The sequence below is a fragment of the Microtus pennsylvanicus genome, chromosome 4 (assembly GCF_037038515.1).
Source record: "Microtus pennsylvanicus isolate mMicPen1 chromosome 4, mMicPen1.hap1, whole genome shotgun sequence".
NCBI lineage: Eukaryota > Metazoa > Chordata > Mammalia > Rodentia > Cricetidae > Microtus > Microtus pennsylvanicus.
Genome location: NC_134582.1, coordinates 143,219,157 through 143,235,425, shown reverse-complemented (window position 1 = coordinate 143,235,425; position 16,269 = coordinate 143,219,157). Strand labels below are relative to the sequence as shown.

The window sequence follows — 16,269 nt, the reverse complement described above, 5'->3', positions numbered from 1 at the left end:
ATGCTTTGGAGAGAGTCTTCTTTTGTTTTCACAGAGGATGAGACTCTATGGATTTCTTCTATTCCGATTTGGTATGATGGACCACGTCCTCCTGAAGGGTTGCTGTGAACATCTTCAGAAAATTGCTTTGCTCAACTGCCAACTGAGATGAAACTAGCACACAGGTTATACCATGAAAGACCTAATTAACGACGCCCCCATTCAGCAGGAAGCAGTTTGGAGAGAAAAAACTGCGCCCATGTTCCCAAATATGGTTTATAAATGTTCTTTTACATTTAAAGGGGGATATGATATAGACATGAATAATTTGCATTAGTATAGATTTTGCTTTATTGATAGAGATTTACGATCAATTTTGTTATATGTATAAATGTTTCTGATGTAACTTTTACTTGATAACTGTTTTGTTATATGTAATTTTGCTATTTTAAAGTTAAAGCCTTTTTTTGTTTAAACCGAAAAAGGGGAAATGATGGAGGAAGGTCATTGGTTAAAATAAAAGAAGCTGCTTGGCTCTCATTGGTTAGGAGATAGGTGGGAGGAGTAAACAGAACAGAATGCCGGGAGGAAGAGGAAGTGAGGTCAGACTCGACAGCTCTGCTCTCTGGAGCAGACACTTCAGAGAGACGCCATGCTACCTGCTCTAGGGAAGACGCACGCTATGAAGCTCCGACCCAGGATGGACTTAGGCTAGAATCTTCCCGGTAAGCGCACCTAGGGGCGCTACACAGATGATTAGAAATGGGCTAAATTAATATGTGAGAATTAGCCTAGAAGAGGCTAGATAGGAATGGGCCAAAGCAGTGTTTAAAAGAATACAGTTTCCGTGTAATTATTTCGGATAAAGCTAGCCGTGTGGGCAGGGTGCTGGGGACGCAGCCCCGCCGTCGCCCCTATTACTACAGATGGAGTCCTGGGTGACTGTGTAAGGAGAAGATAAAATCCTGAGTGTGTAAGAAGTCCTGAGTGAGTGTGAGGGAAAAGATGAAGTCCCGAGTGAGTGTGTAAGAAGATGATGGAGTCCTGGGTGAATGTGCATTGCTGATAAAGACATCCATGCCTTAGATCAATAGGTCTGGTTCAGGGAACTGGCAAATCCTTCCTATGACCTGTGTGCCAATGCTGACAGAGTTTACAGAAGCAGCTTCCCTCCTGGATCTTAAAGCCAGAAACTGCTCCCGTACAGAGCCTTCCCCTCCTTCTCCTGCTGTCAGAGAAAGCAGGGCCTAACCAATCCCAGCCTTTCTGTATGTCTGTCTGTCCTTTCTTCATTCCCTATCACCCTAGTCAGGTTTCCAGGATCAAGCCATGAAGGACTGGACAATTCTATAATTGCCTTATTTATATATGGAAGAAAAACTGGGATTACTAAGTTTTAAAACATCAGTCTTTAGGGGATTGGAGAAGTGGTTCAGTGATGAGGAGCATAGCAGTTTGTTCTCAGTTCCCACATTAAGTGGCTCACAAAAACCTGTAACTCCAGCTCCAGGAATCCTATGCACTCAAGTTATATACTTATATAGACATATACAATACCTGCAAATAAAAAAATTTATTTCCTCATGAAAGTACTCCATAGGCTTTTATTACCATAATTGTTTATTATCACAAACAGTTGGGGAAGCTCTTATTTTTGCATAGCATTTTTCTCCTTCTTGGTTCTATGAGGACAGGAGGTGGGTGCTTCCTAACCCAAGTATGTATGGCAGGCCTGAAAGCTGAAGGCTCTTGCACGACACTTCCCTTTATGGATTTTGTTTTTATTAGGCCTGAGCTTCCAAACACTGTTATGAAGGAGGAAGAAGCAAGAGTTGAAAGGCCATGGACATTGGTTGTTGGTCCTCTGCTCACAGCAGCACCCAGAGGATTCCCTCCCAGGCCCATTCATCTTTCTTTGCTTCCCATATCTGGGAAGCCTTTGAGTCACCTCTTGGGCATTGATTTCCATGGGTGGTGAGGAGACTTGAAGGTCAATGCTCTTAGTCAATCATTGCTCAGATATTCTGAGTTGGAAAGCAGGGGGAAACCAGAGGGAACCATGGAGTAGAAGCTGAGATTCAGATTCAGACTACCACACTTCTCTTTGGCACATAAAGAGATCAGGAAAGTGTGTTTCTAGCCTGGGATAGGGAAGAATGCTGATATTGGTCACCAAAGCTAAAGAGTTGGGTAGTTAAGTATTTGTAGAAAGTAGAAACTCAATGCTTGGAGTTTATTTGAGGCTATGGCACAGTCTTTTTTTTTTTTTTGTTCTTCGAGACAGGGTTTCTCTATGGAACAACCCTAGCTGTTCTGGAACTAGCTCTTGTAGACCAGGCTTACCTCTGTTGCCTGAGTGCTGGGATTAAAGGCATGTGCCACTACTACAGAGCCAGTTTTTGTAAAAAAAATTTTCATTTCTCTCACTCTATTGAGCTCCAGCTCATTTCCTTCTTTGCTCCGGTCTTTTTCCTTTATAAATGCCCAATTATCTCAGTACAAACCAGAGTTCAGTTCACTATGAGTTCTTTTCCAACTGCAATAGCATATGACTGATGAAACTCTACTTAGAGCTTGGCTTTAGGATCTGGCTCTATTTACTTTTGATGAAAGGTTAATAGTCAAAGAAACCAATAAAGGTGTGAGATCTATTGTTGGCTTTCTTTGTTTGTCTATTTTATTTATAGATTTTTGTTTGTTTGTTTGTTTGTTTGAGGTACAGCATTTCTATCTATCTTGGGTGGCTGGAACTCATCATGTATGCTAGGGTGGACTTGAACTTGCAATCTTTCTATTTCAGCCTCTCAAGCTCTGGTATGGCCTGCATTTGTCTACTTCTTTCCTTCAGGTAAGCTGAGAAAAGAAAAGGAGGAGGAGAAAAAGGAGGAAAAGAAGGGAGAGGAGAAAAAAGGAGGAGGAGGAGGGAGGATAAGAAGGAGAAACAACTAACTAGAGATAGAAGATGAAAACTGGTAGGAGCCAGGTACTGGAGAATTTGGATTGTAAATAAAAAACTTACTTTTTCGGCTGGGCAGTAGTGGCACACGCCTTTAATCCCAGCACTTGGGAGGTAGAGGCAGACAAATCTCAGTTAGTTCAAGGCCAGTCTGGTCTACAACGTGAGTTTCAGGACAGTTACACAGAGAAACCCTGTCTTGAAAACCCCAAAAACAAAACAAAACAAAAACCAAACAAACAAACAAATAAAAAAAACCCTTACTTTTCCAGAGAAAAACTAATTCCTTTTGAAATTAGAGGTAAAGGAGATAGGATATAGATATGGTAAAGAAATCAGACGAAGAGTAAAAGGACTAAAGAGGAAAGAAAGTAAAAATCTCGGTAAACTGAATTATTAACAGACATAAAGGCACATTAAAAACAGCAGAAAAAGGTATCTCTTTCAAGGACTTGCTACATCCATACAACATTACAGCCAATTCCTCCCTACACTGACTGCATTTCTCACTGAAAAACTGTTCTCTAAAACCACAGACTACCAGAAACTGTGGTTCTAAATATCAGCAAAAAGAAAACCCTCCACTAATGTCTGGAGGACCACAGAAACAGCAAAGCAGTCTTGATTTGAAGAGCTTTAGAAAAAGGATATTCCCAAGACAACATCCCACATGGGTGGTAACTTTGTCATGTTCAAGGAAATGGAACCTTAACCACTATTATACAGCCCTGGGGTGGTACCTTTATCAGAGCTCTGCTTTGCTTAGAGCCTCTCAAAATACTGGACCATTTAAATTGTACCTAAATTGCACACTTCCAATGTTTAATACTCCCATCTTTTTCTATATTTCTAAGATTCCCCACTGTCTCTCTATTGTGAGCTCTCCTCTGTTGACAGAGGGTTTCTGTCCCACCCGGTCTTGCAGCCGTTCAGTCCCAAAGAAACACACAGAGGTCTACATTAATTATAAACTGGTTAGCCTATTAGTGCAGGCTTCTTATTGACTAATTCTTACGTCTTAAATTAGCCCATAATTCTTGTCTGTGTTAGCTGTGAGGCTTGGTACCTTTTATCACCGAGGCATTCGCATCTTGCTTCCTCTGTGTCTGGATGAGGACTGCAGACTGAACCTTTCCTCTTCCCAGAATTCTTCTGTTCTGATAGCCCCACCTACACTTCCTGCCTGGCTACTGGCCAATGGGCATTTTATTAAAACAATACAAGTGACAGGGTACAAGACCATTGTCCCGCAGCACTCCTCCACTGCAGGAGACAATCAGGTTGACTCTATTGAACTGTGAATTTGTTTTCAGAGGTGCTAGAATGCTCCAGCAAATTCAGGGGTCACTGGAGTTTTCCAAAGTTCCATGGTTCATTTTCCCAGCGAAGTCTGAAAACCATAAGAAAAGGTTTCTAATTATCCTTGAAGCATTTTCCCTTGCAGCACCTCAGAACCTGTTCCACATAGAGTTTTGTGGTATTCTTCTACTGAGAAGAGAATGCTAGTCATTTGTTTGTTTTTACAGTGCAAGGGGTCGAAGCTAGGGCCTTCTGCTTTCAAAGCAAGCACCATGCCTGACCTACAACTCAAGCTTCCGGAATATTTTTCTTAGATATGTAATTCACACACTTATTTAGGGCCTAGATACTAGACCTTTAAAGGCACAATCTTAAGCAACCAGTTTTCATTCCTCTGAGTTGCATTTTCCAGGTGGTGGGAATTCACCGAATACCATTGGGATGTTGTGGTCCATCTGTGTGATGGTCAAGTCATGGGTAGCTGAAAGGGGTTCTTCTTCCATCCCACCCTACTGTTCCATATCTCTTCGAAAACTTTTTTCATTAAAGAAACTTCCCCTTTGTTATGTTTCTCCAACTCATACTGAAAGGGGCGCGCGTGGGGCGGGGATGGGGGAGTACTGCTGCACCATGGCCATGCCCCTCCCTTAATTCAAATTTCCCCGGTTAAGGCAAAGCAATCTAAAAAAACAAAACCAACAGTGGCCAAAATGAAAGCAAACTCTTTCTTTTAGAGATCTGGTGTCATACTAAATTAAACAACACCATTAAATGGTAGAACCAAACTTCTCGAAAGAAAAAGACGGGTGGAGCTTCTTGAGTTATAAAGAACACCGCAGCGCCCTCGGCTCCTCAACTAGCAGGAAAACTTGTTCTGGAGCCCAAACACGCAACCGAGGTGGAGCGAGGTGGAGCCGAGGTGGCCTGCGGCCCGGCGCGGGCTATGATTGGTTACCCGGCCTTTCCCTGCGCCTGCGCAGTGCTCCTCCCGCCCGCCCAGCCTGCAGCCGGCTCGGGGTCTGCGGCCTTTGGAGGGTTCGAGCGTCCGCTGCCCGAAAGCCGGCGAGTCGCCGGTATCGGCTAGTGGGCCGAGCGCTGGGCCCGGCTTCCCCTCCCAGAAAGGGAGGACGGCGCTGCTCTCCAGTTCTGCAGCCTGCGGAGGCCGCTGAGGGAGACCGAGGAGCGCCCAGACTGCGGGCGCCGCCGCCAATGGCCGCCATGATGGAGCGGAAGTGAGCTTCGGGCGCGGGCTGCCGGCGAGAGCGCTTCGGTCTCGCTGCCCGGCGCTGCCCGGGGCGCGCGGCGCTGCAGAGCCCGGCCCTCCCGGCCCTCGCGACCCCTGCCCCTCGGCTCTCGCCGCTTACCCCGAGACTGAGCGGCGGGGAGTGGCTCCCGGCCTGCGGCCCGGGCTGCCAGAAAGATGGCGGACCCGGCGGAGTGCAACATCAAAGTGATGTGTCGCTTCAGACCTCTCAACGAGTCCGAGGTGAACCGTGGCGACAAGTATGTCGCTAAGTTCCAGGGAGAAGACACGGTGATGATCGCGGTGAGTGGCCCCTGTACCCACGTCGCGTGAGGTCGGGAAGGGCGGTGAGTTTTGGGACGTGGCCTGTCGCGAAGCCGGGAGGGAGCAGGGCAGTGCTCGCTCTTGCGAGGCAGATTTGCGGGTTCAGAAGGCCAGAGAAGATCGAACCTGTTCCGGCGACTCCGTGGTGGTTCGAGCGTCACCCCCAAATCCAGTTCTAAGCCCTGGAATCTGGGAGATGTCTTTTAGCCTGGATATTCCCCCAGCTGGGACTCTGGAGGCTATGTCTCGCGAGCTGGTTTAGGGCGTGTGTGTGTGTGTGTGTGTGTGTGTGTGTGTGTGTGTGTGTGTGCGTGCGTGTGTGTGTGTGTGTGTTAGGATAGTCTCCTCCCTAGGGCTCTCTTGCAGGCTACGTCCCGGGAGCCAGTTGTCTGTCTGTTTGCATGTGTCTGTATGTTAGGATACTCTCCTCCTGGGACTCTAGAGTCTAGTTTAGGATGTATTCATTCGTGTGTGTCTGTGTGTGCTCATTGTTCCTGATGCTGTTGATGATGTGCACTGCCTCCAAATTGAGAAGAAGTCAGAGTTCATCAAGATCACTGAGCTGTGGGCCCCACTGTACTGTACGGTAAATAATAGATACCTAGTTTTAAGTTTTAAGGAACTTGCTACTGGCGTTGAAATCTTAGGGGAGGAGAAACGGCAACTACAATATGCTTGCATCTTAAATGTTCACCCTCTTTTCATGTTAACAGTAATAAGTGGGAAATTAAGGCCTGTAAAAAGAAATAGTGGCTTTTCTTTGAAATTAGCAGTTATGTCTAATGCTATAGTACATATAAGTGGACTCAGACTGGGCCAAATAAGTATCAGAAAGATGTAGAATTTCACTCTTTACTGGGTTTTATGGAATAGCAAAGTGTTGTGAAGACCGTTTAAAGGGAGGAAATCACTATTATTAGATTCATATTAGTACAAATACAACCTATTTTGGAGAAAGTTGATCTTGGTAATCTGAGAAGTAGTAAATAATACTTCGTAGTGTAAAATGTGACTGAGTTGATGAGAATTTTTCCTATTCAGCATTGCAAGTTCTCTGGAGACAATATTCTGAATTAAAGATTAAAGGTAATTAAGGTTTTGCCTGTATACAGAATAGCCAGCTAAATAAAAAGAAAATTCATCTTAGTGATGAATGCCATGTGCATTAGGCATGCATTATTAGGATTCAGTTTTTAATGTCAGTTTTTACTCTCAATTGTTTCCTTGAGTGGGATTTTATATTTAGTCTATCGTTTAGACTACTTAATATAGAAATAGGACAGAGCGGTCACAGGAGACGAGCCATTGATGATTGAAAGCATTGGCCTGAAGATAGTACTGAAGTTAATGTTAATGTGTTAATGCACAGATTTCTAAAGTTCAGTTTCGGAAGTTGAATGTGTTAGTGCCACATCTTGGTAGGTTTTGTCAGGAAAAGAAAACCACTAGGTCGCTACCAGCTTCTGCTGTGTGATGATTATCAGGCTGGTTCTTTGTTAAAAGTCCTCAAGATGCTTTTGCCATAAATGACATCATAGTAAGGAAGGGAAGTTAAGTGTAGGGATCCTCCTTTTCTTTAGGCGCCTGGGAGTGGGGGTGGGGTGTGTGTATGCGTGTGTATTGTGCCTGGAGTCAGTAGAAACTTTCTGTTAGTTATCAAACCTGGGGCTGCTTGTTCCTTAGGGTCTATGATTGATTATTCACTGTCAGCGGTGGTTTAGACAATTAAAGATAGATGTATTTCATTTCCCACTTGTATTAAGATAGTCTTTATTCTCTGGGGGTTTGTGCATGTTTAAACAAATCTATAAATACCACTAAGATTAGAATGCTTAGAATGCCAAAATTTAGGATATACAATATGTCTTAAGTTATGGTGGCTCACACACCTGTAGTCACAGAACATGTGAGTCTGAGACAAGAGAATCGTGAGCTCCTGTTTTGTTTTTAAAAGCCTGGGTGGTAATTTACACTCTTAAACTTAGCACTCCAAACACAGGAGGATCCCCATGAGGATGAATTTAGCCTGGGCTACACGTGAACAACCACCCCACCCCCAGGGAGAGAGGGGGAGTTGAGAGAGAAGTTAGAAAGTAATTTTCTAGTGTGGGCCAAATTTGGCATATAATACATAAAGAAACGGAAAATAGTCACCACTACAGAAAGTACATTTATTTTAGGTTCTTTCCTTTGAGAAAAGTTGTGCATAATTTCTGTTTCAAGGTTTCTGTAAATAATAATAACATGTTTAAGTGACGGATAGAAACTTTGGGTACATGATGAGTAAAAAGTACATGGAAAAGTAAACTATAAAACCAAGGGAAAATTAAGGACACTGAAATTATTTAATATGTTTCATTCATTATGTTAGGAACTGATTTCTCACAAATACCAACTATACTAATATGCTGGAGTCTTTGTATTCAATTTTTTGGTGAATTGTATTTTAAAAGCCTCTTTGGGAGTGCATAAGGGAATTTAAGGAATGAAATGGACATCTCTATGTCAAAGAACCAGATTGAAAAAAGTTATAAAACATGATTTATTTTAATCATTTTATTGGATCCTGAACCTGATAAAAAGATATATGGACTGTGTCTGCAGAGTTAAATGTTTTCTAATCATATTCCTTATATGGTATATTGTTCAGGCTACCAGAACAGAAGCCAGCCTACTGTAATTCATTGACATTAAAAGAGAATTAAAACTAATTAGATTATCTTGTCCGTTTCCTTACTTACCTCAAGCAGAACACAACTTGCACTTACATCTCAATGCTGGTTTTATGTTTTAACCTTGAGAGAGGAAAGAGACATCCTTACTTACCATCATGTCAAAAGAAAATCCAGCACACACTGCAGTCTGAAAGATCACTGTTCAGAATTCCTATTGGTAGCATATCCCTTCTTTATGACCAAATTTGGTTTGATCTGTGCATCCTCACATGGCAGTCATTCAAAAAATCTAAGGTATGATGCAGTTCGGTTAAACTCACTCCTTGAATTTATCCCCTTGAAGGCTAAGTCAGGTATGGATGCTTCTTGTGATTTAGAGCTTGTAAAATAGAGTAATTTTGAAAACACAGAGGTATAGGTTGTGTAATATGTATAAGTCAAAAGAAGTGTACTTGAAAAAAAAAAAACCTTAAGACCTGATTTATGTTTCCTTTGTTTAATTTATTCAAAAGGTAGAGATAGGTCTTCACTGTAAAATTTTCATTCACAAGGTTTTGATTTCTTCCAAGGAAGCCAGATTCAATTAGTAAATTCATAACTTTATCTTTTGCCTTGCATAGTAAAATTAGTGATTTATTTTTCTTTCATTGGGGTGTATGTGAGTGCATATGCGTATGCATGTATGCATTCATGCAGGTACCCATGGAGGCCAGGAGAGGGCATTGGGTTGCCAGGAGGTAGTTACAGGCTATTGTAAGCTATGGATGTTGGGAACAGAAGTCAGGTTCTCTAGAAGAATAATAGGAGATAACTCCTGAGCCATTTTCCAGTCTCAAAATTAATATCTTAGAACTGCAGTCCAAAAAGATTGTTTTGTCAAACAAGTAAATAACAAACTATCTTTTTAACAAACCTGTGTATATGGGATTGAATGTTAATATGTCAGTAGCATCTTAGCAAAAGGATTACTTTTGTAAAGGGAGACTGCTTGTTTGTTTCCTGGCCACCCAGACCCGAAATAATCACACAGAAACTATATTAATTAAAACACTGCTTGGCCTATTATTTTAGGCTTCTTAATAATTAACTCTTACATCTTAAATTAATCCATTTTTATTATTCTGTGTATCACCACAAGTCTGTAGCTTACCTGGTAAAGTTCTGGCATCTGTCCCCTTCAGCAGGTACATGGCCTCTGTTTGGCTCCTCCCTCCACATCTCTTCCAGCCAGGCTATATTCTGCCCTATTATAGGCTGAAGCATGTTCTTTATTAACCAATGGTAATAAAACATATTCATAGCATACAGAGGGGAATCCTACATCACAGAATAATCAAAATTGTTACCATTTTAAGTTGATTCTCAAATAAAGTCCAATTAGGAATGTTTCCAGTTGCTGAGGGAAAACAGCTGGGGCTTAAATAAGTAAACCTTTATTTTTCTCATAGAAATATTAGAAATAGGTTCATATTGCTGCTGCTTCCAAGACTATTATAGTCTCTCATGCTTAGTTACTTTTGATTATTGTAGTTGCATTTACAAGATTGATGCTACAGCTTCAGATTTTATTCCAAGAAGAAGAAAGCAGTTCCAACTGGGTGGTCCCTTTTATCAGGGAAGTAAGACTTTCTCAGGGGCCTCCTAGCAGATCACTATTTTATATGATTCGGAGCTGCATCATGTGACCACCATTTGCAAGCAGACTAGACTAGTAGAAAGTCACAGGGAAAGGAGAGGGTTTGGGATAGATAGCCCTATAGATCAGGGCTTCTTGAACTTTTCCCACTTGCCTAAGAGAGTCTTATGGTGCTTATGGTATGTGGGTATATAAAACAGATAAAGTATCAGACATGTACTGATAATCATAAAAATATTTTAAAGCATTCTTTTGATACTACTTATTAAAGATGAATACAGTTTTGCATGCTAATTAGATAGATGTGCTTGTTTACTTTTTATATAAAAAATTAAGTCTGCAAGATATTGAGCATCTTCAGTAGTTGGAAAGAACCAATTCCTCCAAGATGTCCTGAATGTATGTGTGTAGTGATGCATACACACAAATAAATGTATTTCTTTTTTTTTTAATTTTGTTTTTCTTTTTTTAATTTTTGAGATAGGGTTTCTCTGTGTAGCTATGGAACCTATCCTGGAACTCACTCTGTAGATCATACTGGCCTTGAACTCATAGAGAGCCGCCTGCCTCTCAAATGCTGGGATTACTGATGTGCACCACCACCACCTGACATATTTTAGTTTTTTGATTAAGAAAAATCAGAATATAAAATGCATGTACCTCAAGGAAAGGTAGTTGTGAACTCAGTGACAAAGGTCATATTAATACCAGGAGTATGGGTCAGTGGTAGAGCACTGACTTCAGAGGTCAGGTTAGTACCAGGGGTATGGGTCAGTGGTAGAGCACTGACTTCAGAGGTCAGGTTAGTACCAGGGGTATGGGTCAGTGATAGAGCACTGACTTCAGAGGTCAGGTTAGTACCAGGGGTATGGGTCAGTGATAGAGCACTGACTTCAGAGGTCAGGTTAGTACCAGGAGTATGGGTCAGTGATAGAGCACTGACTTCAGAGGTCAGGTTAGTACCAGGGGTATGGGTCAGTGGTAGAGCACTGACTTCAGAGGTCAGGTTAGTACCAGGGGTATGGGTCAGTGATAGAGCACTGATTTCAGAGGTCAGGTTATAGGTTGGGAAAGAATAAGAAACAATCAAGTAGAGCAGAAAATTTGTCAGTGAGTCTAAGAAGATTTAGTTTAAAAATATTTTACTTATTTTTAGTTCATTGGTGTCAGTGTGAGGGTACCAGACTCCCTGGAACTGGAATTACAGATAGTCATGAGCTGCTGTGGGTGCTGGGAATTGAGCCTGGGTCCTCTGGAAGAGCAGCCAGGGCTCTTAACTGCTGAGTATCTCTCCAGCTTTAGTTTTTAATTTAATTTTTAAAATGGGTTGAACACTAGTAGGAATAATATAATTACTTAGGAGAACAGGTCTCTATAAAGATGAGAAAAGGAAGGACAGACTGTCTGGGTATATACCTGCCTGCTCCCTGGTTTTTCCTAAAGGATAAAAAGCTGGATCCCAAAGCATACAGCAGTATGACTCTAGGGAAAAAACAAATTTAACATTATAGAGTAGTTACTAGGCCTCCTACCTACCATGAGTACCAGGGGATGAAAGCATGTCATCAGGCTTGGCAGGCTCCTTTACCCAGAGTCATCTCACTGGCCCCATATTCCAATTCCTAAAAAAACTTTTAGGCCTCTGCCACTTTCTTAGACTATCTTAAGTATTTCTCCAGGTGTGGTTCTATGGTCCTCAGCGTTCATATTACCTTCCGTAAGGAATCCACAAGGTTTAAGGACTTTCAAAATATGATGTCATTTTCCCTGGGTTGACATTTGTTATTGATCTTTGCTCCTACTACTTCAGACTTTTGTTTCTCGAATGTTACAAGCTTCTTTTGACCCCAGGCTCTTGAAGCATCTTATTAGCAAAGCCTGTACCCCTTCCTCACACCAACTCAGCTGGCATTATGGCTGATAGTGGAAAACGGGCTAGTGAGTCAGATGTTCTCTGAGTGTCTGGCATTCTCCTGCTCTCTTTGTGTGCTCTCGGGATATCAGTTAAGTACAGTCGTCACTTTACTGTGTCCTGTGGACCCCACTGTTACTTAAGCTTCCACTGAAACACAATCTGTCTTGGTCAATATGGCATCTGCATTCCATAAATATTTGTTAAATGAAAGAATGGAAAGCTGAATCAAAGCTAGTGAAAGAATTTTAATTGGCAGACCTATTTTAATTTTATTATTAACAACAATTTTTGTGCCTGTTTATATTTCCTTTTTTTTTTTTTTCGGTTTTTCGAGACAGGGTTTCTCTGTGGCTTTGAAGCCTGTCCTGGAACTAGCTCTGTAGACCAGGCTGGTCTCGAATTCATAGAGATCCGCCTGCCTCTGCCTCCCGAGTGCTGGGATTAAAGGCATGTGCCACCATCGCCCGGCCCTGTTTATATTTCTTATCTGCAAAGTAATATTAGTATTGAAAATGGAAGCCAGTCCTGGAGGTGAAGCCCGTAATGCAAACTGCTTGGGGAGTTTGAGCCAAGAGAATCTCATGTTCACGGTCAACTTGGACAATTTAGTGAAACCCTAAACAAAAATGCTTTTAAAGAAGCTGAGGAAAGCTGATGGGCTAGAACTCAGAAGTGGAGTTATGGATAGCAAGTGGAAGGGGCGTAGAAAAAGAAAATTGAGTCTCAGTACTTGTCAGAATAGATCCTGGGGTACAACGAGAGCAAAAACAGATGTTCTTGTTTAGCGGAGCTAATTTTTTAATGCCCCTTACCCCCAAGGTGCATAATAGGTATACTATTTTTAAAGAATGTCATGGTGTCTTTGAGTTTTAAAATGTTCACTCATTTGTAATTTGTATAATACTTTTGCTTTTATTTTTCAGTCCAAACCTTATGCATTTGATCGTGTGTTCCAGTCAAGCACATCTCAAGAACAGGTGTACAATGATTGTGCAAAGAAAATTGTTAAAGGTAAACGTTTAACTTGTCAAGTTCTATCCCAGCAATAAGTAAAATTTGGTTTGTGATCTTTCCCATTTCCCAACATTGCTTTTTCTTTTTCTTTCTTTTTTTTTGTTTATTTTTTTGTTTATTTTTTTTTTAGTTGTTGAAAAAACAATTTCCGCCTCCTCCCCGTTTCCCATTTCCTTCCCCCTCCTCCCATACATTGCCCCTTTTACCTAAGTTAATTAGAAGTTACAGTAACAAAAATATGAATACCATTAGTTAACCTGTTGTATTTTCAATTGCCACATTCTCATATATTGCGCCTAGGGAAGACTGTTTCAGCGTATTCTTGAGAAGTGAGTTTCTTTTCACTATTCATGGGAGAATTTCCAAGGTAGTAGTGTAGAAATGGAACAGAGTAGCTAGATAATTTTCCAAACATAAGAAATAGGGTTTTTATTCTTATTCCATTGTTCCTTCCTCAGAGGTTTATCTTATGGTCATTAGCAAAAAGTTTATTAGGGATTGCCAAGGGTTAAAAGGAAAGTGACACCTAGCAGAGTGTTTTTCAGTTTTATGTTGTCTAAGACCATAGAACTCTGAGAGCCGAGGGGGTTCTGAATGATTAGCTGAAGTTCCTGCTTACTGTAAAAATGCCTTTTATCAAAGGGCTTTTACAATTAAATAGTTGTTTATAATTATTATATTTATTGACAGTTCTAAAAATGCTTAGTTTCAAGCAAATTTCTTAAGATATTTACCAGACATATTGGGATTTAATATAAAAAAAATTAATAAAGGCCAGGCATGGTGGCACAGGTCTTTAAATCCAGGACTTGAAGAACTGAGGTAGCCAAATCTCTATGAGCTCAAAGGTATCCTTGTAGTAATAAGAGCGGCGGGGCTGTGTTCGCAGCACCCCGGCCGCCTGCTAGCTTATGCCTCGAAATAACAACACACAAACTGTATTCATTTAAACACTGCTTGGCCCATTTCTATCCAGCCTCTTCTCCGCTAACTCTCGCACCTGGACTAGCCCATTTCTAATCATCAATGTAGCACCGGTCTTACCGGGAAGATGGGTCAGACCTTCATCGCGTGCATCTTCCCGGGAGCGGGGAGCATGGTGTCTCTCTGAGGCGTCTGCCCCCGAGAGGAGAGCTGTCGAGTCTCTGAACTCACTTCCTCTTCCTCCCAGCATTCTGTTCTGTTTACTCCACCCACCTGTGTTCTAAGCTATGAGGCCAAGCAGTTTGTTTATTAACCAATGAAATCAACAGATTGATATATGACACTCCCACATCATATCCTGATCTATATTGTAAATTCCAGGCCAGTCGAGTCTACACAGTGAGATTCTGTCTCAAAAAAGAAAAAAAAAAGTGAATGAGTTAGGATTAAACAGCAGAGTTATCTTAATAACAAGAGAAAGCTGAGTTTAGAGATAAAAGCAGTTTTATAAATGTAATGGGGAAAACTACAGGCATTCTTTTCACAATAATTACATATCGTATATTGAATGTCAGAGCCAAAATCATCACAAAGAGTGAGGAATGGGGAGGTGGTTTTAGGATCAGACAATGAAATGGATGGATTCGGGCATGTAGAATCATTGCTAGGCAGCGTTAAGGGCCCATTTGAATTTAGCTTCCAGAAGAATTGAATTTACCCATTTGGAGTTTTAGCAGACAAGGGCAAAACGGGAGAGAAGAAAGTCAAGAGCAGTGAGGGTATTGTCACTGTAACCTTTCTATTGGCGTACCATGGTAGCTAGGGAAGTTATAGTATGAGGAACCATGAAAGACAGTGAGAAAAGATGGTAGAATTAATGGACAAACTGGGTATGCCTGTAATCTCAGCCCTTGGGAGGAAGAGGCAGGAGGATTGCCACAACCTGGGCTATCTAGGGAGTTCCAGACCATCCTATGGCTGCATATTAAGACCCTGTGTCTAAAAGGCATAACAAACTGATAAAAGGGGTAGTAGGTTATAGATTCCAGAAGACAAAAGGATTCTTGGACTCCTTCAGTCAGGTGTTAATAGAAGGTAAATATTTAAAATTAAGGTTATAGTGGTGATGTGGTTAGCTAGTAATAAAAGGTCGGAGTCTCATTCTAAAACTGGCAATCATATTAAGTATCTGAGAGGGCAGTTAGTGTCTCAGTCAGATCATATACTGTATGGACTTTAAATCCACCAAGAATTAGAGTGGGAGTGGTATTGGTGAGAGGCAGTGAACTGGGTGCTGAAATGTTGGTAAAATGAGGAAAGATTAATTTGTTTTGTAACTGCAACAGAGAGGAACAATGGTATTATACTGTGTTATAGCATCAATAATTTCCCAAAGAGCGTATAATGGACTATAATTATATTGTGTTCTTTGTGACCTACTTGGTATATGTATTTTATGTGGAGGTCACAGGTTAACCTCAGATATCTTCTCAATTGCTATTTTGCTTTTTAAAACAGATTTTTATTTTTAGTGTGTGCTTCTGTATGTCTGTCCATCCATGGATCTATTTCTGTTTGTCTGTGTGAATGTATGCCATGGGTGTACAGGTGCTCATGGAGGCCAGCAGAGGTTATTGGATTCCATCTTCCTTTAGTATGACTAAAGCAAACAGTAAAATGGTGTTAGTGCAGAGTCTTGATCACAAGAGTATTCACCATAGAACTCATTTTTTTCCTGTACATTATATTGAAAAATGTTAGCAGTAAAATTATTATAAAAAGCAAAGTCGAGTAGATTTGAAGATATGAAAAATTATTACAGTCAACCTCAGGTTGAAAGTCTTTGAAAAATAAGATTATGCCATACCAAACGTATATAACCTACCTACCCTGTTCATTATTCCTTAAACAATACAGTGTAACAACTATGTAGCATTGGCTTACATTTAGTAGATAATTAGATGATTTAAGTAAATGAGAGGGTATAAATAGGTTATATGCAAACATGTCATCTTGTGTAAGAGACTTGAGTACCTGTGTTTTCTGTTTTGGTAGGTCCTCAGAAATCCTAAAACTAGTTCCTCTTGATACTGTTCCTAACTGATAAAAATGCAATTGCTGTTGCCATATTTGAATACTTACATATAATCTTAGCATTTGCTGCCTTTTCCACACTCCAAAGAACATAGATAATAATGAGTGCTTAGTAGATATTTGAACATTACATAGTTCACAGTCTCTGTAATTATATAAAATTTTAAAAACTGTGTTTTAAGTCTCAGATGTGTTTGTTACATGTATGCA

At 40.9% G+C, this 16,269-nt stretch overlaps 1 protein-coding gene across 2 annotated transcripts in view; it reads left to right on the top strand.

Moving 5' to 3' along the window:
- Window positions 1–5,503: 5,503 nt before the first annotated feature.
- Kif5b (kinesin family member 5B) overlaps window positions 5,504–16,269 on the top strand; it is a 47,517-nt gene continuing 36,751 nt past the window's right edge. For both annotated transcript variants that reach the window (XM_075970759.1, XM_075970758.1), the window contains exons 1-2: window positions 5,504–5,780; window positions 12,951–13,038. In XM_075970759.1, coding sequence (XP_075826874.1) covers window positions 5,655–5,780; window positions 12,951–13,038 — 214 coding nt within the window. In that variant the 5' untranslated portion in view covers window positions 5,504–5,654. The remainder of the gene's footprint in view (window positions 5,781–12,950; window positions 13,039–16,269) is intronic.